This window comes from Mycteria americana, chromosome 3 (assembly GCF_035582795.1).
Source record: "Mycteria americana isolate JAX WOST 10 ecotype Jacksonville Zoo and Gardens chromosome 3, USCA_MyAme_1.0, whole genome shotgun sequence".
NCBI lineage: Eukaryota > Metazoa > Chordata > Aves > Ciconiiformes > Ciconiidae > Mycteria > Mycteria americana.
Genome location: NC_134367.1, coordinates 116,190,240 through 116,214,951, shown reverse-complemented (window position 1 = coordinate 116,214,951; position 24,712 = coordinate 116,190,240). Strand labels below are relative to the sequence as shown.

At 54.8% G+C, this 24,712-nt stretch overlaps 1 protein-coding gene across 2 annotated transcripts in view; it reads right to left on the bottom strand.

Annotated features, from left to right (window-relative positions):
- Positions 1-656: 656 nt before the first annotated feature.
- Positions 657-24,712, bottom strand: part of PTK7 (protein tyrosine kinase 7 (inactive)) — a 40,825-nt gene continuing 16,769 nt past the window's right edge. The window contains exons 2-21 of one of the 2 annotated variants that reach the window (XR_012774893.1): positions 15,994-16,287; positions 15,338-15,440; positions 14,686-14,876; positions 13,819-13,966; positions 12,673-12,803; positions 12,134-12,400; positions 11,773-11,906; positions 11,196-11,331; positions 10,948-11,067; positions 10,627-10,776; positions 10,207-10,357; positions 9,720-9,847; positions 9,249-9,452; positions 5,080-5,235; positions 4,664-4,896; positions 3,995-4,075; positions 3,763-3,914; positions 3,507-3,685; positions 2,110-3,285; positions 657-1,202 (exon numbers count right to left, since the gene is read on the bottom strand). Coding sequence is in view for 1 of the 2 variants with exons in the window: in XM_075496692.1 (XP_075352807.1) it covers positions 3,125-3,285; positions 3,507-3,685; positions 3,763-3,914; positions 3,995-4,075; positions 4,664-4,896; positions 5,080-5,235; positions 9,249-9,452; positions 9,720-9,847; positions 10,207-10,357; positions 10,627-10,776; positions 10,948-11,067; positions 11,196-11,331; positions 11,773-11,906; positions 12,134-12,400; positions 12,673-12,803; positions 13,819-13,966; positions 14,686-14,876; positions 15,338-15,440; positions 15,994-16,287 (3,119 nt within the window). In the remaining variant the exon portion in view is untranslated. Of the gene's footprint in view, positions 3,286-3,506; positions 3,686-3,762; positions 3,915-3,994; positions 4,076-4,663; positions 4,897-5,079; positions 5,236-9,248; positions 9,453-9,719; positions 9,848-10,206; positions 10,358-10,626; positions 10,777-10,947; positions 11,068-11,195; positions 11,332-11,772; positions 11,907-12,133; positions 12,401-12,672; positions 12,804-13,818; positions 13,967-14,685; positions 14,877-15,337; positions 15,441-15,993; positions 16,288-24,712 lie in introns of both variants that reach the window. The other variant, XM_075496692.1, reaches the window with a different exon arrangement.

Genomic DNA, 24,712 nt, shown 5'->3' with positions numbered 1-24,712 from the left:
TGAGCACCCCTTCCCGACAATGCTCACAGAACCAGCCTGCTGCAGCCATGTTGTTCCCTCCCAGTACACAGACATACCTGCATGCATCAAGCTGGCAGAGCAAGGATGTCACTCCAGAAGTCCTTGGCATCTCTATTCTCTAGCCACGGCATCACAGAGATGCTGCTTGGCTAGGCCACCACACGTGATGGTGCCTGGCTCCACCTCCAGCCCACCCAGGAGCATTTTGAGCAAGCACAGCAATAACCCTGCTACTCTGCCTGTCATGTCCAATATGGGGCAGCAAGGTGGGAGGACAAGGGATCATTCATTGTGTCCAGTATGCAGGTGGCCTTCGCCTGGGGCAGAGACTCAAGGTCACTCGCTGGCCTGTCTGTCAGCTGATGATGTACAATTGCCCTTACCTGCCCCTCACCTCCCAGACAGCCTCGAAGGAAGAGCACCAATGACCAGGATGGAGTAGGTAACCCTTGCTGAGGGATGGGATGAGATGAGATGCTGCAGTGTAGGAATGCTAGGCCAGCTAGAAGGATCGAGTGACAGGCTCTGATATGATCTATCCACAAGTGCCCAAGGAAGCAGTTGCAGAACCAGCTGGGAGTATTTCTGGGGCAAGATGTGCTCTAGAGGTAAAGAATACTACAGGGACGCACAGGCAAGACAAGACACATTCATTAGTGACTTGGCTGCAGGAATCAGCCCACTGTGTGCAGCTGTCCTGCCTGAGACGTAGGGCAGCAGGCAGGAAAGTCCATAGGAATCGGATGGATGGGAAAGATGGAACAAAAGGACATCAAACAACAGCAAATGCATGCGAGAGGTCACTTGCAAGTTGGAGAGCACGCATACAGCAGTGCTATGGCACTTGCACACTTCAAAAGGGTTGTGTACACACTGGGAAGGACTGGGAGGAATGACAAGAGGGACACGGAGCTGCAACAGGGAGAGAAGGCACATCCTGAAACCTCTGCCCATAGCAGCTCCTTCCAGTGTGCACAATGCCACCAGCTCCAGGCTGTGGCCAGCCCATCTGGAGAAGGGTCATGGAGGCAGCAAGGGTTCAGGGTGGTGATAACCTGCTGCCAAGCCCACTATGCGAAGGAGCACCAGGTCTAGGGAGGAGAGAGGGGCCCAACAGCCAGCCACAGCCACATCTTAGCTCGCCAAGAGGCATTGGCTTGGGGAGACTCCACAGATCCCAGCTGCAAGACATATCACAAGTGTCAGGAAAGGGACAAACACTTTTGATAATTCTGCACTATAGCCAGCAAACTTGCTTGCACCCAGACAGGCCCAGCTGACCCTGTTCCCAAGTCCTAGACCAAATCTGAGCCAGCTAGCACATTCCAAGAAATGAACCCTCTTCACCCTCCAGCATCTCCATAGCCTTGCTGGGTAGCAGAGGCGGGAAGGGGATCCTGGACATTTCTGGTCCATCCCTGCTTAAAGCAGAGCCAACTAGATTGGGTTGTTCAGGGCTTATCTGGTCCACCATTGCATATCTCTGACAATGGAGAGCCCACAGCTTCTCTGGGACTGTCTCAGACCTTTACCACCCTTGGGGGGAAGCATTTTTCCTAATATCCAATATGAATTTCCCTTGTGCAGCTTGTGCCCATTGCCTCAAGTCCAGCCCCAGCAGGCCTCCTGGAAGAGCTCAAATCTTTCTCTACAACCCCCAACCCAGAGCTGTGCAGCAAGCGAAACTGCTGGTGTGCAGCTTGGCCAAACACAGGGTCCCACTCTGGCTCCAAGGGAAAAGGCCTACCCTGTGCTGGCTTAGTTCACGTTCACTCTGTGAGGACGGGGGCTTCTTGTATACCATCTGCCCACCCCTCCTTCCCCAAGAAGAAACTGCTAGGACCCTGCCATTGCTCAGGGCCATTGGCACAGGGGAAAGGGCTGCAGTGCACATGTGACAGCAGGAGTCCCCCCAGTATTCCCATCCAGGCCTGGCCCTGCTAGCTCCTCAGTCCTGTAAGAAGCAGCAGCTGAAATCTCCCAAGCAAAAACACAACGCAGTGCTGGCTGCAAAGCCGCCCCAGGCCACGGGGGTGGGTGCACAAACCCAATTACAAAGGAGAAAAGTCACTACGAAAGCTTGGCTACCTGAACTAGAGGGGAGCCTGTCAACGTGTCCATAAGCGCTTGCTTGCAGCGAGTCTGAGGGACATTTTCTCTTGAGACACATGTCCCTCTTGGAGAGCAACCCATGACTGCCCAGAGAGACAATAAGTGCTGAGGCAAAGTGCTCCCTCAGGGCACGACAGGCTGGCAACCGCATCGGAGATCCAGCTGGGAAGGGGGCAAAAGGGTTAAACACAGGAGACATGCCTGAGGAACCGGCCCTCAACCCTTCCCAGGAACCATATGGAGGAAAACAGTGAAACAGCCATCTGACAGCAGCGTCTTACAAAGACCAAAAAATCCCCCCCCCCGCCCCCAAAAGCCATCTTTATTGAGAGCAGCACATAAAAACCCAACAAAACCCAACCCTTCTTGGCTGCGGTACCCTCCGCTCAAGCAAACAAACTAACCCACTCTAGGTTGCATTCCAGTAACAGAAATACTATGGTAGGGAGGAGTCAGCGCTCTGGAAGAGGAAGAGGGAGAGAGTCCTTGTACAAAAAAAGGCACAGGGTAGTTGGGAAAGGTAGCGAGCTCCTTCATATGCCAGGCACTTTGTGTTCCTGCTGGCTGGCCTGTACCTGTGGGGCATGGGGGAGGCAGGCATGCCTAGCACAGATGGACGGAGAGAGGCCAGGCCAGGCCAGCAGATATGCACATGGCAAGCGGGGATGGAGAGCCTGGTGCTGGAGCCCAGCTGTCGCCGGGGTGAGGGGGAGCTGCGCTCCATCCACGCCAGCAGCCCAAGGGCGCTGGGCTGGGCAGGCAGAGAGCAAGAGGCAGCAAGGTCTGTCTTTTGGGAACTGTGGAGGAGAGGGGGAACGGGGCTGGGGTACACTGGCTTGTGCTTCGAGTCCAGCAGCTGCTGGTGTTGTGCTGCTTGCTGGCGCATCGGTGTTGGGCTCAGCAAGGGGCCGCAGGAGTGCCAGGGGCTCCCCAGGCACCTACAGACCCCTGTCCACCCTGCCGCATCCTTCCCCAGCAAGGGCCAGGATGCTCAGGGTTTGCTGTCAGCTGGGCTGTCCCCGAGGGCGGTGGCGAGCTCGCTGAAGGAGGGTCGATCCTTAGGGCTGGGGGCCCAGCAGCGCTGCATCAGCTTGGTGAGGCGGGAAGGGCAGCCCTCGGGGTGCGGGAGCTTCGTCTTTCCTGACTGCAGACCTGGTGGGAAAACAAAGTCCAAAGGGCCGTTGGGAAGAGGTGTGATCCTCTCCATGGGGTGCAAGGAGGGCAGCATCTCTCCACACGGGCTGCAACAGCCTCCCCAGCCAGACCAGCATTGTGTCAAGAGCGAGGACGTCGCACAGCCTGGCTGGCCCCGTCTACCGCAAGAAAAAGAAGTAGGCTACAATGCCAGGGACAGCACAAGGTGCTCCACATACCTGCTAGGACTTCATCATCTGCCAGTGGGGTGTAGGGCATCTCCCCGTGCATGAAGACCTCCCACATGAGCACCCCAAAGGACCACACGTCTGACTTAGTGGAGAACTCATCCTCCAGTACAGCTTCAGGTGGCATCCAGCGCAGCGGGATCCAGGCCTGGCGGAAGTGGTAGTACTCGCTGCAGGCAGGACAGGCAGGCAATGAGACTGGTGCCATCCCATCCCCTCCCGCTCCCCTGCCAGGCTCCCAGCTGACCTGTTGTACACGTCCTTGCTGAGGCTCAGGGATGAGATCTTGACCTGCCGCTGGGCACTGACCAGGCAGTTCCTGGCTGCCAAGTCCCGGTGCACAAACCTGCCGTTGGAGAGATGCTCCATGCCCAGGGCCACCTGTGTGCAGAGAGACACCTGACCCCAGAGAGATGTCAGCACTGGCTGCCCCTCTCAGGGTCCCCAGCCCCACAGCGCTTCCAAAGCTGCACTATCACCTTATGTTTGGTAGTGAGGGGCTGCGGCTTCAGAGATTCATCTTTGCTCTTGGAGATCCTCAGGAACTGCTTCAGGTCCCCCTGGGAGACAGACAGCAACTCAGAGGCAGCACCTCTCCATGCTGCCAGCTGCATCGGTCCCTGCAGTGCCCAGATGTGGCAGGCCCACTGGGCGCCCCACAGATCCTCATCTCCTGGGCCATAGTCCCTGCCTGTCCTCCTGGTCCCTGCCCTGTAGGGCAAGCCAGTATCTCACTTCTGGGCCTCAACAGGCTAAGATCAGGGCAAGCAGGCCTGATGTTTCCAGGAGGTTTTTCATGCCCCAAATTGATTTCTCTTCCGTGAACTCCAGGCTCCCCATAGTAGCCCTTAGCATTTGCAGCCGTTCTGCAGCATGGAGTCCCACAGCTTAACTTATTCAGCTGAGTCCTGGACATAAACCAGAAACCAGGAGGACGTGGAAGAGGATGAAGTCACCTCCAGGTCCTGCAGGAGACCTCCATTCCCCTTGCGACTCCTCCACACGTTGGGAACAGTGGTAAGCTCAGCCTGGTCTCCCTAAACCTTGCTTGCCCTGTGCTGCCAGCCTGGACCATGTCACACTTGCAGGCCCCATGCCCATTGTCCACCCCTCCTCCTCACTGCAGGCACTGCTAGCAGGACCCTTACCAAGTCCACATACTCCAGGACCATGTAGTGCGGCTCTGCCTCACGGCACAGCCCCAGCAGCCGCACCACATTGGAGTGGTTCAGCTTGCCAAACATCTCTGCCTCTCGCCGGAAGTCCAGCTGCAGCTGCTCATCCCTTGTCTGCAGGCTCTTCACCAGGACCAGTGTTTCACCCTCGCCATCCTCTGCGCCTTTTGCCTTGGCCAGGAACACTTCACCAAACTCCCCCCTGCCTAGAAGTGTAGAGCAGCACATGGGAAGACAGCATACATTAGGACAGCATATGTATTTGACAGCCCAGCGGCTGCAGGGCCCTCTGTACCCCAGCACATCCCATTTTCTGGCTAGGACGTGCTGGGGTTTCAGCCACAGGTTTCCTGATGGAGTGGGGTCAGGGCCAGGGTGGCCCAGCGTACCCAGGGTTGTGATTGTCTGCAGGTTGGAACGTGGAAAGTGCATCTTGTCGGCAGCACTGTGCCGCTTGCTGGCCCCAGAGCTGCTGCCCAGGTTGGTCAAGGCCACTTCTTCCTGGATCTCTGCTGTCATCTGCCCATTCTGCAGCAAAGCACCACCTGCAAGGGAAGCAGAAATGGCTTCAGCATCCTGCCAGGCTGTGCAGAGAATGCCACGCTGGGGATCAGCCCCTTCTGGAGCCAACATGCCAAGCACCCACAACTGTCTCCAAGCACCCCAGCTTGATGTCTACCTCCCAGCAACAGAGTGGCCTTCATACAGTTGTAACCTCTGGGCTTGTGTCCGGCCCCATCTCTGGCAGCCCTGCAGCCACCCTTGAAATCAGATGCTGAGCAATGGCTTTGGTCCCTGAGCCAACCAGCCCCATCTGGCCTTGTCCATCCCATGCCACTCAGTCATCCCAAAGGGGTGGCTACATCCAAACTGCCATTGACAAAACTCTGCAGAACAGCAGCAGGATGAGTGAGGCAGAGATAGAGCAGAGGACCCCGCCCACTATAACCAGTCTCTTGATGCCCAGGAGACTCTCAAGTCTATCTGGCATTGGCTGCTGCAGCCTGACCCCCTGGCTCCTGCTTTCTTCCCAGCAAGCCAGCAATGCTCACGTCCTTAGTAATCTTGAACCTGTCAGACCAGATCAGCCTGGAGTTTCCTTTACTGCCCGGGTTAAAGCAGTGCTAGGAAGCACTGTCCTTGCAATCAACCCCAGCAAACTTTCTGCTCAGGAACTCCACTAGAAGTTTCCCTGGCACAAACAGAAGCCAGTGAACAGGACAAAATATTACTGCCTTAAGAAAGTACAGAACCCTGCATTTTACAGGCAGCTTGTAAGGGAAAGACTATATAGATAGCTGTATAGATAGAAAACCTTAATTTTGAATGCATTTACTGCTTGGATCAGACTTGGCACTAGGAAGCGGTACTTTCCATAAGCTGAAGGCAGGAATGTGAATGTAAAGCAGGGCACAGCACCGAGCTAAGGTGGCTGACACACGTGCAGCATCACCCTGCATTACTGTGCACGCTCCATTTCAGCTAGTCCAGGAGCAAGCAATAAGGAAATACCTGACCATGCAAAAGGCTTTAATCACAAAATTAAGACTTGACCCAACATGAGGTAACTCCAACAGGAATCCCACTGCCCATAATTTCCATCAAGGGATATTGTACAGCAGCGTGTGTACATGCATGCTTACAATGCACGTGTACAAGAGAGGTACCAGCCCACCAACACATCCTGAGCGTGTCTGGCCACGATGACAGGGACTGTGGCTTTGTCACAGGTAGGCTTGGAGCTGTGAAGACTTGAGATATGTTGACTTAAGAGCCATAACTACTGACAGCTGTCCTCTCTCACATACTGGAGTAACGTTTGCAGAAGACCATAGCAAAAAAACACCATCTACCCTATAAATCAAAGCTCGATGCTACTTACACTCTCCCTGTTTTTATGCTAATTATTAGCAAGCCTGTTTGACCCTGTGCTGTCTGCACTCATGACTGATAGTGTCTCAAGACTACAAGCTTCAAGCCAAGAGGATAATACAAGACGACCGCTGCAACTGTGCCAAGAAAATACCGAAGGCTGCAGAGTGAGTACGCTGCCACTGAGAGACAGCACCAGCAGGCAGCAACCACGGACACTTTTAAGAACAGACATCCCCATGTTTCACAGAGCTGTGACAAGATAGATGATAACAAAGGGACTGCAAAAATGAACAGGAAGTTTAATTTATGTATTCAGTAGTCCAGAGGGGAACCAAGTATAGAGGAGCTGCCTGCTTTGCCCACCTGCCTCTAATACCTGAGCATCTCCTGGAGAAAGAGACACAGCCACGCTGCCCTGAAGAAATTAGCACACACCAACACAGAAATCAAATGCTCCCCTTAGTCCCCACAGCCGTTAACCTCCCCAAATGCTATGTCTGTGTTCATCCAAAAAAAGCAGCACAGTCAGAGAGAGGGACAATGAGAGCAAGCACCCTTGTTACAGAGGATGTGGCACACCAAGGATGTGACCTTGGAAGGTGAGTGACTTGTTAGGAGTGCATTGAGCCACAGGAAATCCATAGGAAGGATCCGCTGCAGATCCATAGGAAGGTCAAATCTGTCTGGATCCTGAGGGCACTGGAAAAGTCAGCTGGTGGCCAGCTAGGGAGTACTTGTAGGCGCTGAGATACTTCAGGTCACCCAGCTAAAGAGGGACCACATCAAAAGGAGGAAAAGAGCCAAATTTTTGAAGACCATGGTGAAGGGGGTGACTCCACTGGAGCTGACAGCAAACACAAACCACTTCTCCAGAGAGGCTATGGAAGTACCAAAAAGGAGCGTAGACATCTGGGCAGCTGGGTCTGCTTGTAGCAGTGAGGATGCATCTCTCTGACAGCTAAACTGGTTCCAAATGAAGGGCATAAGAAGAGGCAAACTCTGGCAGAATAAAAATATAATAAAGATAGGCCAAAATAAAAATGTGAGACCACCTCAGAAAAGATTAAAACAAATCCTTTCCCAGGAAGAGGATGCTGGCCAGAGCCTGCTGGCACAGGTGAGCTGCCTGCGACTTGCCAACAGGAAGAGCTCACAGTGGTGACGGCAGCAGAGCACAAAGCTGCAGAGATGTTCCTGCATCCCTGCTCCCAGGAGGTTTCCCACAGCCAGACTTCTCTTCTGGAGGTTTGGCTCTGTTCAAAGTACCAATACAAGAGGAAAAACAGGAGACAAACCCAACAGTGATGTTTTGCCAGGACCTCACAGCAACCCCCACACAATCAGGACATGGCTGTGTGCTGGAGAACTGGGAGAGGGAAGCATGATGTCTGCATTTATGGTGGTGTGGGGGGAGATCCAGGGAATTATAAGGGCAGCAAACTCAACTGCACCCCATCACTTACAAGTCTTCACTAGTATCAGTGATGTAAGGACAACCATGATGTCAGGAGAAAGAGCTTTTGGAAATGAAAATGATGACCCAGAGATCTCTTGGGTTCACTGAAAGAGTCATGTAGCTCATGCACAAGGGGACCCAGTTTAGTCTACTTGCAGGGTGTCATGGAAACAGCTGTTAAAAAGCAGCTCAGCTGCCACAGGACAGGAGGGAACATCCTCCAATGGACACACAGGAGGTAGGAACCAGGGTAGTACAACATGCTGCCAACATGGAAGGGGCACTGCTGGCAGCTGTTTGCCAAAGCCACCAACTTAGCTAGCAGCAAAGGTATACAGGCCAGCTGTGACCAGCTGCAGAGGGACACTGAGCACTGGGAGGTGCAGTCAGAGATAACAACACGAGGCCTGGGGAAAGCAACCCTAACGTCCCATCCACAGTGGTGAGCTCAGCCCTGAGCTGCCTGCTGTCTCTCCAGAGCAAGCTCTGGGGACAGGCAACTGAAACCAGTGACACAGCTGGGAACAGGACACAGCAAAGCGGTGTCACTCTGCAAAGCTGGATGCACCAAGTTCTGTCTGGGGCTCCCCATCTCAGAAAGGCGATAGTGCAACCAGAAGAGGCACTCGTGGGAACGATCAGACGTACAGAAGAGCTGTGTATTCCAGTGCACAGATGATAGGTCACAAGCTTGAAAAGCAAAGAGATAGTTTTTTACGTAACCTGTTATGCTCCAGAAGTCCTTGTTGGAGGATACTGTAGATGCTCAAAGCTTATATGGGTTTCAGAGATAACAGGGTGAGTTCACAGCAGAGTTCAGGGCTGTCCAGTGAAAAGTCTTCCCTCCAGCACCAGGAGATGCTGAACTGTGATTTGAACAGACTGGCAGAGTACTACTATTTCATTACATTGCAATAGGGATACTGCCCTTCCCTTGGCAAAGGATGTATGTGATGCCATGTACGGGTGCTGGAAAGCAGGAGTGATACATAACTCAGCAGAGATGGCTATGATGTGGGGCTGGGATGCAGGTTTCACACTAACTTGCCTATTTCTCACCTGGCAGCAGGTCTCTGCCACCAGCCATAGCCAAAACCAAGAGCAAGAGACTCCAAGGGTAAGGAGTCCCCTGTTCCCTGGGAGCTCCCTGCCCCTCAGCTCCTCCAGCCCAGGGGTCCCCCAAGGGGCTGGCAGTAAAGCCCGCACCACCAGGCATGCCGGCCTCACCATTCAGACACTCCATTTCAGGCTCCTCGCCCTCTGGGTGCTTCTTCAGCCTCTTGGCTTTTCTCCGCTTCTTACAGTAGAACATCAGCCCAAGCACGATAATAATGTAGGCAACAGCTGCCCCCACTGAAAGCCCAATGGTCTGGATCATCTTGTAAGGTGTGTGGCTGCCAGGTCCCTCATCTTCTTCCACTGCTGGCTTGTCTGTGGGGCAGAGAGCACCAAACCCATGAGGGTGCGAGGGATTTCCCAAATCCTGCTCAGGAATGTGCTGGAGGAATAAGAAAAGCCCCCCCGCTACTGTGGCCACCTCCTCGTCCAGCCACAGAATGCTGGGCACAGCCCACAGCACACTGCGCTGCCACGTCTCCCTAGCAGGCATGACCTGACACGCAGCACCCACCAGTGGGGCCAGAAGCAGGGCCTAGAGCTGCCAGGAGGCCAGGTCCCAACGCTGGGCACCTCCCTTACCTACGACATATAGGAAGGCCTCACGGTGCTTGATGTTGCAGCTGTTGCCGGCGATACAGGTGTATTTTCCAGAGTCCTCAGTGGTGACGTCGTAAATCACCAGGGAGCCATTGGGCATGATCTGAATCCTGCCAACCACATAGAGCCCTTTGCAAGCACCAGAGGACAGAGGCAGGCTTGGGGCATCTGCAGCCCCATCCCCCCAGGATGCCTCAGCCTCAGCCCCATATCCCCAGTGCAATCATCTTGAATCTCAGGCTGTGCAATGCTCAAGAACAAATGGTTGCAGCTCAACTGCAGCTTGGCAGGCTGTGGCAGAAAGGGTAACCCTGTGGCCAGAAGAGTCCTGGCCCTGGGACAGGGAGACAACTGACTGTGTGCCCCCCAAGCTGGGAACCCGAGACCACACCATCGGCACCCGCACGCTGGGTACGCATGGGGAGCACCATGCTGTGCCACATTTCAGTTTGAAATGGAGGCTGTGTACCTGGGCAGGAGCTTGCCAGGATCCAAAATCTTGTCCTTCCCCTTCCACTGGATGTGTGGCACAGGGTCCCCTTCTGCCTGGCACTGGAACATGGCTGTGTGCCCCTGGTACACTGTCGTGGGCTCTGGCTCTACCTTGAAGGTGACGTAAACTGAAGGCAGAGAGGCCGACATGAACACTGTCAGCTCCTGGGAGAGGTGCTGAGCTCCCACAAGGGAGCAGGGCCAGCACTGGCACATGCCCTCTCAGGCTGTATGCAAAGCACTGACAAACCAGACACTCAAGTGCCATGGGGCAGAGCTCGGGGTCAGGCCAGACGTTTCTCTCTCTGCAGGGGCATGCCAGTTGGGTGCCACCCAGGCAAACCCACTGCAAGGCCAGCACAGCAGGAAACCCACCTGCCTACCGTAGAGCCCTCACCTGCTACCACGAGCTGCACAGTGGCACGGATCTCGCCTTGCGGGCTGTTGGAGGCGATGCACGTGTAGTTCCCCGAGTCACTCCTGCTCACCTTGTGGAAGGACAAGATGCCAGCATTGTGGCTGACGTGGGATGGCAGGCTGCTCCCATCTACAGGATGCAAGAAGAGGGATGCAGCAGTCATGCATGAAGCACTGTGCCACATGGCAGCCTCCCAGGCAGCTGCAGCACCACTGCTTCACCCATGTTGGAGGTGGGCCAATGCAAAGTTCCTGGGGCCCCAGGTCAGAAACTGACATATCGCATCCAAGTCCCCCTTACCCGTTTTAGTCCACTGGATGGTGGGTTTTTCCCGGCCGGTGGCTGAGCAGGACACTGTAACCTCCTTATCAAACTCCATGCACTGCAGCGGCTGGGGCGGCGGGGTGAACTTCAGCTTCTCTGCAAGAGATAGATGTGATGTTAGGCACCCCCAGCTGCAGGAGGCACCAGAGCTGGGGGTATCATGCCTGCATCCTGCCAGGCAAGAGCTCCCACAAGGGGAGGATGGGGAGTGCTTGTCAGCATACCTAGCACGTGCACCCGTGCGTATCCCTCGATGCTGCCTGCTGGCGTGCTGCTCACGCACTTGTACATGGTCCCATCGTATACCTCCACATTGTTGATGCGCAGTGTCCCATTCTCAGAGATCTCAAACCGTGAGTCCTGCCCAGAGGGAGGGAGGGAGCAGGGCAGAAATGACACTGTCACCAGCCCTCGGCTCAGACCTTGCTTGTGGCACTCCTGACGCTCCACACGCCCACACCATGCCTCAGATAGACACAGCCCTGTGTGAGGCTCTGTTTCTATGTGCTGAGACCCACATAGAGAACTGAGACAAGCTGCAGTGACATCTCTTTGAGGGACATCTCTCTTGTCACTGCCCCAAAAGCACAGGGCTGGCTGCCAGCCAAGTGGCTAGAGACAGCCAGTTGTGCACCTATACACCAGTAGGATGGAGATAACGCCATGAACATGGCCAAAGTGGGGGTGACAGGGATGCTGGGCCTAGGAGCAAGGTGAGAAACAGCAGCAACAGAGGAAGGAGCTGAGCAGGTGCCCAGCAGAAGTGCCCATGAACAGCAGGGGCTTGCCCCATTGCCTCACCTCAGAGATGGAGATGCCATTGCGGTACCAGGTGACGGTGGGTTTCAGGGAGGCCTTGCTGAGGCAGTGCAGGTATCCCGGCTTGCTCTCCTCCAGCTGGCTGTCCTTGGGCATCTCCACCCACTTGGGTACCGCTGGGCACAGAGGCAAGGGGTTACACAGGGCTGCTCACCACCCGTCTGGCCAGCACCAGCGCAGACCAGACAGGCAGTGGGCAGCCAGCCATGGGGCCCTGCAGCCCAGCCATGAGACATGTGCCTCTCTGTATCAGTGAGGTGATGCACCATCCTGCCACGGCTCGCCCCAACCCCCTTATCCAGCCCCTTTCTCTGCTCCCAGCCCTTCTCAGAAAGCTGCCTACTAGCCACAGTGATGCTCAGCTCCTGTTTCTTCTCTCCAGCCTTGTTGGCAGCATGGCACGTGTAGGTCCCTGCGTCCGACTCGGTGATACTGGTGAAAATGAGCTGGTCTGCCTCTTGGTACACCCTGCCAGCAGTGGGAACTCGTTCCTGGCTCCTCTCCCACCAGACTTGGGGCGTGGGTATGCCTCGTGGGGCAGTGCAGGCCACACGGTGCCCCTGGTTCGCTGTCAACACTTTTGGGGAGAAGGGTGCCATTTCTTCGATCTCTGAGAGGAGCAATAGACAGCAGGGCTCAAACAGGGCAAAAATGCATAGCCAACCCACCAGCATCATCATCCCCATGGGAGGCACCAGTCGAGGAAAAGAGCACACAAGCTATGTTTGCTCCCCTCATCCAGGCAGCAAGGATGAGCCATTCCACAGATAAACCAAGCAGTTCTCCATGTACTGACCCATCGCTATATTGTCACATAGCTCCAGAGTGACACTGCAACTCTGGGACCCACTGCCCGCCCTGCCACCAGCCCCAGGACCTCACCTGCTAGCCGCAGAGTCGCCTTCAGGACAAGAGTTTTCCCCCTTTGCCCACGGCCAACGCACTTATAGACACCGGTGCTGCGAGCCCTCACCTGAGCGATCAGCAGGGAGCCATTGGCGAACACAGTGGTCCTGGACATGTGGGGAGAGGCAGGGCTCAGTGGGCATCTCAGCAGGACACGGGCCAGAGCCACAGCCCTGTGATGTCCTACATGAGCCCATGGAACCAAGAGGGAGACTTTGTGCCTAGTCAAAGCTTCCTAGTGCAGGGGAAGCAGCACACGTAAACAAGGAGATGGTGGGACACATGCTTCATGGAGGAAATGAGCTAATAGAAGTCTCTTTCTTAGTGAAGAGCTGGCTCCCACCAAAAGATGCATCACCAAACTGGGCCAGCTCTGAAAGCTGGCACAGCCAGGAAAGGGGGTAGGGGGCACAAGGTGGCGCCCGGGAGCTGCCAGGCCACTGGGCATCTGGCACCCAGATAGCACCCCTTGCCTTGCACAGTCTGGCTGAGAGACATCCCGGGCTCCAGAATCACCATCCACGGTCAGCCTGGGTTGGGAGATGTCCCCAGCTCTGGGGATTGCCCCACGTGTAGGTGTCTGGGGCTAAGAAACATTCCTGGCTCTGGGGATCACCATGCACTGGTATCCAGAGGTGCAAGATAGCCATGGGTGCAGTGACCACTGTACAGATGTTGGGGCCTGGGAGGTGTCCCTGAGTCTGGGGATCACCACCTGTGGGCATCTGGTACTGAGACACATCCCTGATTCTGGGAATTGTCCTAAGTGGGTGTCTGGGGCTTGAGCTGTCCCTGGCTCCACGAAATCACCATACGCAGACGTCTGGGGCTGGGAGACATCCCCAACTCTGGGGATCATCATGCATGAGCATCTAGGACTGACAGCCGCACAGACTCATTTGAGGACAAACTTGCTGAGTCCTATGCAGATAAAGGCCATGCACAAGTACCAAGGCCCTGCTAAACCCAAGCCAGCCAAGCTGAGAAACCAATCCCAATGGCCAGCCTGATGTTGAATGCTTGCCCTCGAGCATAGCCAGGGTTTGGCCTCTCTTTGTTGCTGCTGGAACATGGTGGCCCCTCTCCTCCCAGCCCTGCCCACATCACCGGGGTCCCTATTACTTGGATCTGTTGGTGATGGGGCTGTCTTCAAAGAGCCACTCCTGCGTGGGAGGGGGCACAGCTGCAAACTGGCAGTCAAACATGGCCTCTTCGTTCTTGGTCACGATGAGGTCCTGCGGGACGATCACCGCCTGAGGAAAGCTCTCGTCTGCAATGGCAGAGACCACAGGAGGGTGAGAAGAGCAGAGCGGCCTGTGGTGTCCCTTCACCAGTGCTCTGGGGGAAACTCAAAAAAGAGCTGGGCGCACCCTGTGAGCACACTGCGGGCTTGAAGGAGGCAGACACGCCAGCACGGCTATAGTTACGCAGCCAGAGCCCAGGACTGCATGCGGTAGTTGCTCTGGGGAAAGCCCCTTCTGCTTCCAGCAAGGCCCTGAAGCACCCTGGGCTCCTAGCAAACACATCAAACCTGTCACTGGACTGCAAATTCCCTTGTCCAATTCCAAATACCTCTCTAAGGTCAACATCTCCTGCCCTCCCTGCGCCTTGCCTCCAAAGGCCAGTGGGGCATCTCACCCAGGCCGCACTGCAACGGCACTGGTATTAGCAAAACCAGCAGCACCTACAGCCTCCAGGGTCCAAACCTTATTGAAGGAGGGAGGACCCTGGTGCTCCAGAACCAGAGACGACAGCATAGACCTGCTCCAGAAAGATGCAGGGGCAAATTAACACCTGTAGACAGGGTAGAGCTCAAACCCGGCCAGGTGTGTCAGGCCTGTCTCTGGCCAGGGGCTTCGCACAGAGAAAGTCACACCAGCTTGACACTTCCCCTGCAGCCTGGCTCCCGCCCTGCAGCAGAGGGAAGGCTGTTAGCAGAGCAGTAAGACAGCCAAGCCCCCGGCCCCGAGCAGCTGGGACACAACTCACCGATGATATTCAGCGTGAAATTGTTCTGGCTGCAGACGAAGCCGACGGCACTGCGGGCACAGCAGTAGTAGAGACCGTTGTCGTCAGGGCTGGTGCTCTGCAGGGTCAGCGTTCGCTCCTTGTTGCTGACAGAATAGGTGCTGCGGCCATCGGGGAGGGGAGTACCGTCCCGAAACCACTGCCACGTGGGGCTGCAAGACAGGGGCGATAGAGTGACCAGGTGCAGGGCACCAGCAGGGCTCCCCAGAGAGCACGTGTGTGAAGGAGACAGCCCAGAGATGGCCCATTTCCCTGGCTCTCCGTCCCCACTGCTGGCCCCGACACAGACATGAAGCCATGAGACATGCAGCCAAGTGGATGGGACATGACTGGAAAGCAACGGAGAGTGACCGCAGCACACCAAGCAGCTCAGCGACTGGACTGTGACAGCCCGTCCTTACTGTGCTCCTCGCTATGCGGCTCTGAGGAAGCCGTTTGCCTTCTCCCCCGGTGCTCAGCCACTGGCTCAATCCTGCCTTTCGCCTTCCCTAGACTCTACTGAATCCTCGCAGGAGAGAGGAGAAAGAGAGAGAGAGAGAGGGGAGGGAAGAGCACGCAGCGAAGGTGCAGGGGGACCCCTGGCAGGGTCCACTCCTCAGGAGGCAACCCTTACCGTGGGTGGCCATCGATGTGACACCGCAGCACCACTACGGAGGAGGGCTGGATCTCAGCTACGCTGGCTGGCTGCTTCAGCACCACACTGCCTGTCTCAATCCCTGTGGGATCAAAGAATATCAACACAGCTGGTTCTCCAAACCTACAGAGCCCAGGTGGATGCCAACTCAGTAATAACCCGAGCAGGCAGCAAGGGCACAAGCATGCTTAGAGACACATAAGCCCTCAAGCCAGCATGGAGTAAAGGGACACCCACCCTGCAAGTGTCCCACTTTGCCCTGTGTAGCTGTTCTCTGAGGGATAAGAGGGGCTCTGAAAGCATCTGCAGTGCTCAGGACACACTTGGTGCAGTAACATCCCCATTTCATGTATACAAATGGGGACGGTGGCAGGAAAAAGCATCTCTGACAGCCTTGGGGACATCAGAAGATACAAGTGGCCTAGAGGGCATGAAGGACAAAGTAGCTCGACAGGAATCCTACTTGCACAGTTCATGCTCTCCAATCCCTGTCTGACCACCACCTCCACACGCATTAGCAGGCAGCCTGGCAAAGCTGTTTCCAGGCTCAGGCCCTCCCAAGAGCGCTTTGCCCTGTCCATGGTGGGCAGCACCAGGCTGCACCATGTGCCTGGCTGCCCTCGCCCCACACTCACACTTGATATTGAAAGATGCATTGGCTGTGCGGGCCTCCTCCCCAGTGAGCAAGTTCCTCGCTACACACTGGAAGTCCCCAGCATCCCGGTGCCGATCGACAGCAGCAAACTGGAGGTTGCTGCCTTCCTTGAAGCGCTGCTCTGTGTCCTGCACAGGGAGCCCGTTCTGCAGCCATTCAAACTCCACATCCGCTGGCTCCTCCACCTCGCAGCGGAGGATGGCGCTGCGGCCGTGCAGGGCATCCTGGGAGTACGGCTCCTTGGTGAAAAGGATCATTGCCTGAGTCCCCACAGCTGCAAGACAGAAAAAGGAGGGCACGTTTAGAGCATGGGGATGGCGAGAAGGGAGTAGATAAGCATGTGCTGTTCTCAAGGGTCTCCAGACAGCTGAAACCACTGTGTTAGGAGAAACATACCCCAAAGCACATCTGCCAAAAACAATCCCTGACGGGGGAGTTTAGACAGATCTGTGCTCAGATTCCAGCACAGCCGCTGTATCTCCAGCAATCACTGGGACAGGGCTGCCTGAGCTTGCCACAAGCCAGGGGCAGCCCTTTGCTCCCAGGAGCCAGGGGCGTTAGGAGGCAGCTCCTGTGACCCACTGCTGAGTGCCACACTTCCAGCCCGAACAGAGAGGTGTCTCGCAGCGTATGAGCCGGGAAGTCAGTCACCAAAACACTGGAGAGACGGCAGCTTCCTGGGCAGTTCAGACGTTTCTTTGAGCTCCTCTTGTCCTGTTTTTTGGGATGCGTCCTAAGGCCCAGCCATGCATGAAGATTGCCCCAGATCAGAAACACCCATAGACTGTTTCTAGGCTTTCCTCAAAGCTTCTCTCCTTGGGACCATGTCTCCATCTCATCTCCACATCCTCAGAAATTACCCAGAAAAAAAATGGTTTGGAACAAGGATTGTCCATGGGAATAAACACAGCAGCTGCTGGAGCACAGCACAAGAGGATGCAGCAGTGACACTCCAAGCTTGTGCTGGGGACTCAGCCCACTTGCAAGTAGGAGCGGAAAGAAGAAATTGCAATGGTTGACCCCAGGGTCTGATAGCGGCCATGGGGTGGCTCTGGAGGGCTGGAAGCATCTCTCTGCAGTAGTGGAAAAGCTGAAGAATCCTCCTCCACACACTAACCCCCAGCCAAGAGCTCAGAGTCCCAGGGACAGAACAGCCAGAGCTTCCCTAGGCATTGCCTGACGTGGCTGCCGAGGGACTGTGCTAGCATATTCCTAAATCTGGCTGCTGCTTGGCCGCAGCCAGCCATGCAGGCGCTCTGCTCCGGTTACCAGCTGGCTGCAGAAAGGAAAGCAGACAAAGGGCAATTCAGCACATGCTGATTGCTGTTGGACTCTGTTCCCAGCACCAAGCTCTGCAGGGAAAGAGGCCAAGCCAGGCGGATTTCGAGCATCTTAGAAGCAATCTCTCATGAAGGCGAACAAGAAAGTGGTCAAAATGGTGTGTTCCCACCACTGAAAGGAAAATGGCTTCAGAAAGTGGTTGCCTGGACGAGTTACATGAACAGGATCCAAGCCCAGCTGAAAGGCAGTTCCTCTTTGGAGGCTCAGCCACATCATCCTGCCCGGTGTTTGTATAAAAGCCTGGTAAAGGGACACAATTTGATGGGACAGCTCAGTCACCCAGGTAAGGGGTCCTGTTCTGAAGGGGGCCTCTAGATCACCACATTCCAGAAAGTCTGAAGAGCCTTTTCCATGCTGGAAAGCCTTTGGAGCCTGCCATGTAGCATGAGTGCCAAGCAAAGCCTCTCCCACCTGCAGCCGCTCCTGGGCACCCCAGTGCCAGCCACGCGCTTCCTGCACAGCTAGCCTGAGCTCTCCCGCTCACAGCGACAGTGAGGTGTAGACACAGGTGCTCATCCAGCACTGCTGCTCCCCAGGATGAGGCTCCAGTCTCCCAGCTCCAAGCACATGTCACCTAGGGGCAGGGGCACCTCGGCCTGTGTCTGCTAACACCCTTTCCCCATAGTCCAGACAGGGAGAGCAACAAAGTCCTCCCATTGTGAAAATCACAGAAGCCTCTTCCCAAAGACACTGGGGCAGAGGAGACAGTAGTCCAGAGTCCAGAGGTCTTCCCTGCCTGCAGCCTTTGCAAGATGGGACTGTGGGTTCAATTCTAATTTTCAGCCACCCCAAAGAAGCCACCAGGAAGAGGGCAGCAAGGAATTGGGAGGTCACAGGAACAGCAGTGCACAACGACATACTGCAGGGTCTAGGACGTGGACCTCGTTGCAGCCTGGCTTTCTACCTTCAGCATGCAATTGTGCCACTGACCTTGGTGTGCAGGCAACATCACCAGAGGACTGTCCTCAGCCAGGTTAAGTCCCACAGCTCCTGGGTGGACATCACTTGTCAACTGCACTCACAGCATTTAAGGCCACCAGGAGTAGACACAGACTGACCCCTGTGGCCTGAATGACAGTGGGTCTCATATTAAGCTAAGCCCATCAGCACGCTGTGCTCCAAGGGTCAGCATGTCCAGTAAAGTTTCTATCATCAGCTACGGTGCACCTCCCCAAAAGACAGGAACTATCCATCAGTCTGTGACAGTTGTCTCGTGAACACCACAAGATGAACACATGCCCCAAGGCAAGACAATGTGTGGGAACATATGCTCTTACATAGGTACACACATCTAGTTCCCCACACATCAGATCTGCCTCACCAAGAACACTCAGCAGGGTAGCAACCACCCAACCCCATGCAAACACAGCTATGCACTCAACAGTGCAACAGCTCCAGAGTATCAGGAGCTAAACTCATGCCAAAACAGGCTGCTGGGACAGACAGACAGGAGCAAAGGGGAACAGGACAGTCAAGTCCACTCAGGTTTGAACCTACAGGAGCTGGATCTGTCCTTTTCCACAGATATGCTTCAGGGCACCAGGGCACATGTCCATCAAACCATACCTGTATGGTACAAAACACGTGCAAGGTGGGAGTGTGCATTAGGAGAGCTCATGAAGGAGATGGATCAGTTCTCCTCTCGGAGTCTCAGCATCCCAAAACCTTTCACAGTCTACTAGTTGTGCTAGTGCTGGAGTTAGTGATGAGGCACCTCTCTCTGAAGGTATAGGCCATTAGGGTATTAAGACAGGATATTTTAAATTAGGTGTGCTTCTAGCATAAAATTGTCAGCATTAGCAGTATAACACTAAACAGCAGCAGAACTGCTTTCACCCCATCACTGCCAGCACAGCTGTATTTCACTCAGCGCTGGTCAGCTGAGAGCTTCAGCAGCTTCATCACATGCATCCTGCTGCCTCAGCATCCCCCATGTCCAGGCAGGAGGACATGGCTCTGTGGACAAGGGACATGATGAAGGCTTGGCACAAGCTCCACATGGGAAGCAGGAATTTTACAAGGTGTCAGAAACACTGGGATCCAGCTCCCCGGTGAAACATGATAAATTATTTATGTCCTTATCTTCCATCCTAGGGAAACGGACACAACCATTTCAGCTCAAGCAAGATCCCTGTGATGAACGTCTCATGAGCACAAGTGCCAAAGCAAACTGGGCTAAATAAGTGTTAAAGTGCGATAAGAGCCATAAACTTGTGTTTTGTTTTGACAATAGCATCCAAGGTGCCATGGATGGACTGGCTGCACATGCTGGAAACTACCGTCCCGACCATATATCAGATTTGGGCTGCAAGGAAAGACTGGTAGCAGCTAGATGTGGTCCAGACATTTTGGGGTGAAAGACATCAGAAGCCCAGAGCCGAACACAGCTTTTCACAGTGCTCTAAATCCAGAGCACCAGGGCCCAGTGTTCGGAGATGGGAAGTGTTGCACTTGCCCATGAAAGTTGTGCACCCCGGTCCAGGAAACGGCTGCAGTCAGCAGGGTTCACCGCATCCCCTCCACCTCGTCTGGGCTTTTGGGACAGAGGCTCAAGAAAGCTGTCCAAGCAGAGGGCTATCTGTGTGGGATGCCATTATGCCAGAGTTTGGGTAAAACATGTATAAAGCCAACAGACATCACCACCTGTACTGAATGAAGAACAAAATGCCTCTGCTTGTTCCACTCACCCAGCTAGAGGACCTCCCAGCACCACTGTGTGGCAGAGCCATGGTCATGCATGGCTTAGCCATTGGAGGCTGCCAGAACTGCCCGAGCTGGCAGATGAGAGAGCTCTTGTAGCACCTGGTGGAGAGCAAAGGCCACCCCTGCTCAGTCTGACCGGACACCTTCACAACAGCATGTTTCTGCTGTGGTTTCATGAGCTCATCTGGGCTGGGCTGCATTGCTAGGAGCTGCTGAAAGAAGCAAAATGACTTTCTCTTCCCTTAGCGAGAGCCATCCCAAAAAGTACCCAGCAACACCAAGTTTGTTGGAAGTCAGCTTAGCAAGCCCAAGCCAGTGCAGAGCTCTCCTCTAGTAACACAGCTGGGCCAGCCACAGTCCCGCAAAGCCAACGTCAAGCAGCAATCCCAAATGTGTGCACTGGCAAACACGCCCTCTCTGCATACATATGTGACACAAGCCACCCCTGGCTGGGAGAAAAAGAAACCCATAACACATGTTTCTGGCCTAAAACCATTTCAACTGCGGCTACAGAAAGCTTTTCAGGAAAGCTTCAGCCAGATTAGATAAACACATTTGAAATTCAGCACACTTGAAACACCCAATGGTGTTTTACCCAAAGGATATTTAATTGAAATTCAAACCCCTCCTGTTGAGGTAAGCGATGAAGGTTGAGTGAATTGTGTAGGGAAGTCGAACTGGTACCTACAGGTCCCCAGGATATCATTCCCACACACCACAGAACAAATCATCTGCAGGGAGGGAACAGGCACCAGCAGGACACACAAGGATGGAGAGAAGAGGAGGCTCAGATCACATCCCGACTCTGAGAGCATGCTTACGGCAAAGATCTGAATGCAGGAACACAGCATCCTTCGCAGAGGTATCTCCCTGCTCAAAATTAATTTCATTTATTTAGGGAGGCAAATAGCAGCTTCCCAGGAAAAACACTCACACTAACACCTGCATTGCCAGCCTGAATTTCTACCAAGTGTATCTCAATTCACTTTTTGGGCTTGGGATGTCCCCAGGACTTGGCCATTGCAGCCTCCTCCAAAGGCCCCAGTGGGCTGAGCACATGCAGAGCATTTCAGGGTGACAAATAAAACCAGCAAAGCTGCATCCAGGACAGGCTTTGTGAGTAATGCTATGAAGTTAGTCACTGCTGCCTGAAGCTCTGCAGAGTGAGTTTTCAATCCTATGAGCTTGCCAAGGAGCAAAGGGCTCTCCGCAACTCCTGCAAAGGAGACCCAGCCCCATGGTAGCCAACCCCCTCGAGTGCTGCCACAGCCTTACTGCAGCAATTTGGCAGCAGACTGCAGCACAGCCTGGGAATGGCTTTGGTTTGGGGCCATTCTCCAGAACTAGAAAAGTGAGAGACATCAGTGTTGCTGTTTTCATCAGCCAGAGCTGTAAGAAAATGCATCAAAAGAGTAATAAGGATCTGAGGGAGCCATGGCAGAGCTGGGGGCTAGCACCAGGAAGCTGGGGCTGAAGTTTTGGGGGATCCCACATCCCTGTTCCCACCCGGGCAGCACCAGGTTTCGTACGTCCCAGGCACAGAGACGCCGTAGGGCTCTTGGGGAAGGAGGTGGCAGCAAGCTGCCCAGCCGTGAGTCTCAGTGCTTACCTCTGAGGCTCGACACTGTCCTCCCGCACTGTGCCATGGAGATAGCTGGGCAACAGGCAACGAACCTCATGGACTACAGACCCTCGTAGGGTGCTGGGCTTTGTAATCATGCAGACACAGCCAGAAAATGTGTGGGGTGGCAGGACTCACCCCCGGGGAATCAGCCATCTCTAAGGCTATATTTAGGGCTGCAGGCGAGAAGGTCTGTGGCCCTGGCGCAGCCTGGCCAGGCCTGGCAGTGAAAGCACCCAGCCCACCTTCTGCACCATACCAAGAGGCCTGAAAACACTACGGATGCTGCCTGGTGAGTCCCTGCCATGGCAGCAAGCCCAAACCTTCATGCTCGTCCTTCAGACTGCAAGGGCATGGGGCAGCATTACAAGCCAGTCCTCGACCCAAGCTAGGTTTTCCATCCACTGCTTAATGTGTCAGTGCCAGTCCCACACTAGCGCTCGCCTGGGGACACTCCAGTAGCCCAACCCCATCTGGGTGCCGCAGAGCAACTGTGGAAGATGGAGAGACCAGGCAGCACATCTCCTGCCCTGCCTGACAGGCAGAGTCGCCTACATCTTGAAGCAATCCAAAAATCGTTGTCTCCTTGCCTAACGACATCGCTTGGGAATGCAGCCTCAACCACAAGGCCTTCAGCTCCTGCACAGCCCCCGATCCCTGCTGTCTCCGCAGCCATCTCACTCACCTACAGCCATGCTGGGGAAGCAAGAGGCAAGTCAGCTGGCAGCGGCGTGTGCCGCAGCATGGCAGCCCCCTGCCTGCCCGGGGCACTTGCACCGCGTGGCAGTTGTGGAGGAAAGAAAGCCAGCACAGATCTCAGCAGGTGATGGCTAGCCTCGGCAGGCGTTTGCCATGGCTGCGGTGCCAGCAGAGCTGAAAGCACACTGCAGTGCTCCACATCCCCAGCCCCACGGGAGATCCATGCTCCCCCCAACCCTGAGCCGTCCAGCCCCAGGCATACCCAATGCCCAGCTCCTGGGCACCTCCTCACAGAGCTAAAAGAGCTCTGCACAGAGGAAAGAACGGGAAAAGGAAAGGATCCATTTCACTTTGTACCCAAAAGAGCCTAGGTTACCAACCTCTTGAGACACCACAGCTGATGCAAGGATATGAGTAATCCCAAAGCTGCTTGCAACCAAACAAGGCATTAAAAGCATGGGAATAGGGTTTGGGAGAGGGCTTTGTGCAAGTTTAAGGTTTCCTGGTTTGGAAAGCAAGCCCAGCACTGTGGGGCTTCTGCAGCTTGTAGCCTAGCCCCACTCTCCAGCCAGGCCCCAGGAACATTATTCTGCAGACTTGCTTCCAGGGGCACTTAGCAAAGTTCACCCTGGCTCAGCTCAGCCAGATGTGCAAACCAGCTCCTTTAATGCTCTGCATCTGGAACAGCAGATTAGAGGAGCTGCAACTCATCTGCAGTGCCCTATCTGGGCAGCAAAGCCCAGAGCACCCAAACTGCATCCTTCCTCTCCAAAGGGGAACCGTCCTCCTCTTCTCCCCTGCCAGCAGGACACCTCAGATCTGCCCCAGCTGTGGACGGAGACAGCTGGCTTACAGGAAACAAATAAAACGAAGACCCACAGGTACCAGGATGCAACAGAAGGAGCTAGCTGCAAAAACTGGCACAGCCAGCTCACCCAAGGAGCATTTCTGGCAGAGGACGTGGCTGTTCAGCATCTGTTCTGGCCTCTCAAAGCAGAGAGGACCTCAAATGCTCCCATGCCAGAGCAGGGGAGCTCACAGCTGTCCCAGCTCCACTGTGGAGCCAGTGCTCCCTGGGGATGCACAACTAGCTTGCAAGTCTCAGCCCTGAGGTGGGAGATGGATGTATTTACACCACCAGGTCAGCACCTAACTAGACAGAGAGCTTGGTAACACACTGCTAAATATTTGTTCCCTGTCCGTTTTCTTTAATAGTTAGCAAAGATGCCATGTTCCCTAGGAAGACACTGCTGCAGCACACAGGCAGGGAGCCTGCTCTCCCTGGCTCCCCAAACCTGCAGGGCCCTTTGCAACACCCAATGGGCAAGGGGCACAGCAGCTCACCTGGGGAAGGCCCTGGGTACCTTGCAGCAACCACACAGTGCACTTTCCTGCAGAGAGGAGGCCAGGGATACAGCTGGCAGAGAGGAGGGTGACCTGGCCAGAGATGCCCTAGCCCCCACCACTAACTTGAGGTGGGCAGCCAGAGTAGCCCAACTCCATTCCCAGGCTGCAGCCCTTCAGCCTCAGACTGAAAGAGCAGGATTAAGAGACACTTTCACCACTTTTTACCAAGCGACCAACTCTAGATGTGTCAGCTAATTAAACCTCAGCAAAGCAAGGTGGCTTTTTGCCACCTGGGAATCCATTGCTGATGTATCACTACCTCACCATATCCACACTATGACCTTTGTGCTTCTGCCACTGCCATTGCTTGGACCTTCGAGGAAACAAAGCCTCTGCAATCAACCCAGCAGCAACAAAGGCTATTACTCTTCGATGAGGAGTCACTAAGGGAAAAGGAAGGTTTGGATGAGCTAACACACTCCGGACTCATATCACTCTGCAGCACTTGCTCCCAGCTCTGTAGACCTGTAACAAGGTAAGGAAGACAGAGGCAGAGCATTGCTTTGAAGCTGCCACTGGATCCCTCAGCAGCATGCTTAGCTGCTGCTAACCCCAAGCAAAACCAACAACCCAAGCTACAGCTACGAAGACCACCTGGCTCCCTGCAAGCCTAGAGGCAGAGCTCAGGGCCACATGAAAGGCAGCCCTTGAAGGAAAAGAGCATCAAACCTCAGCAGAAGGGACCGAGAAGCTCACACTTGGGTCCCATGTCCAAAGGAGCTCAACACGGGATGGACACAGACATCCCTAAACACAGGACTGATTTATTGCCATGTTCTCTGGGAAAGACATCGGGCCACAGCAGAAGCCTGATGTCAAAGGCAACCATAGGCATATTTTCAGAAAAGACCATGACCTGTGCTCCATCCCGAGGCCACAAAAGGCACAGCAGGGATAATGTTAGGGTTTGGGGTCCTGGACTCTCACA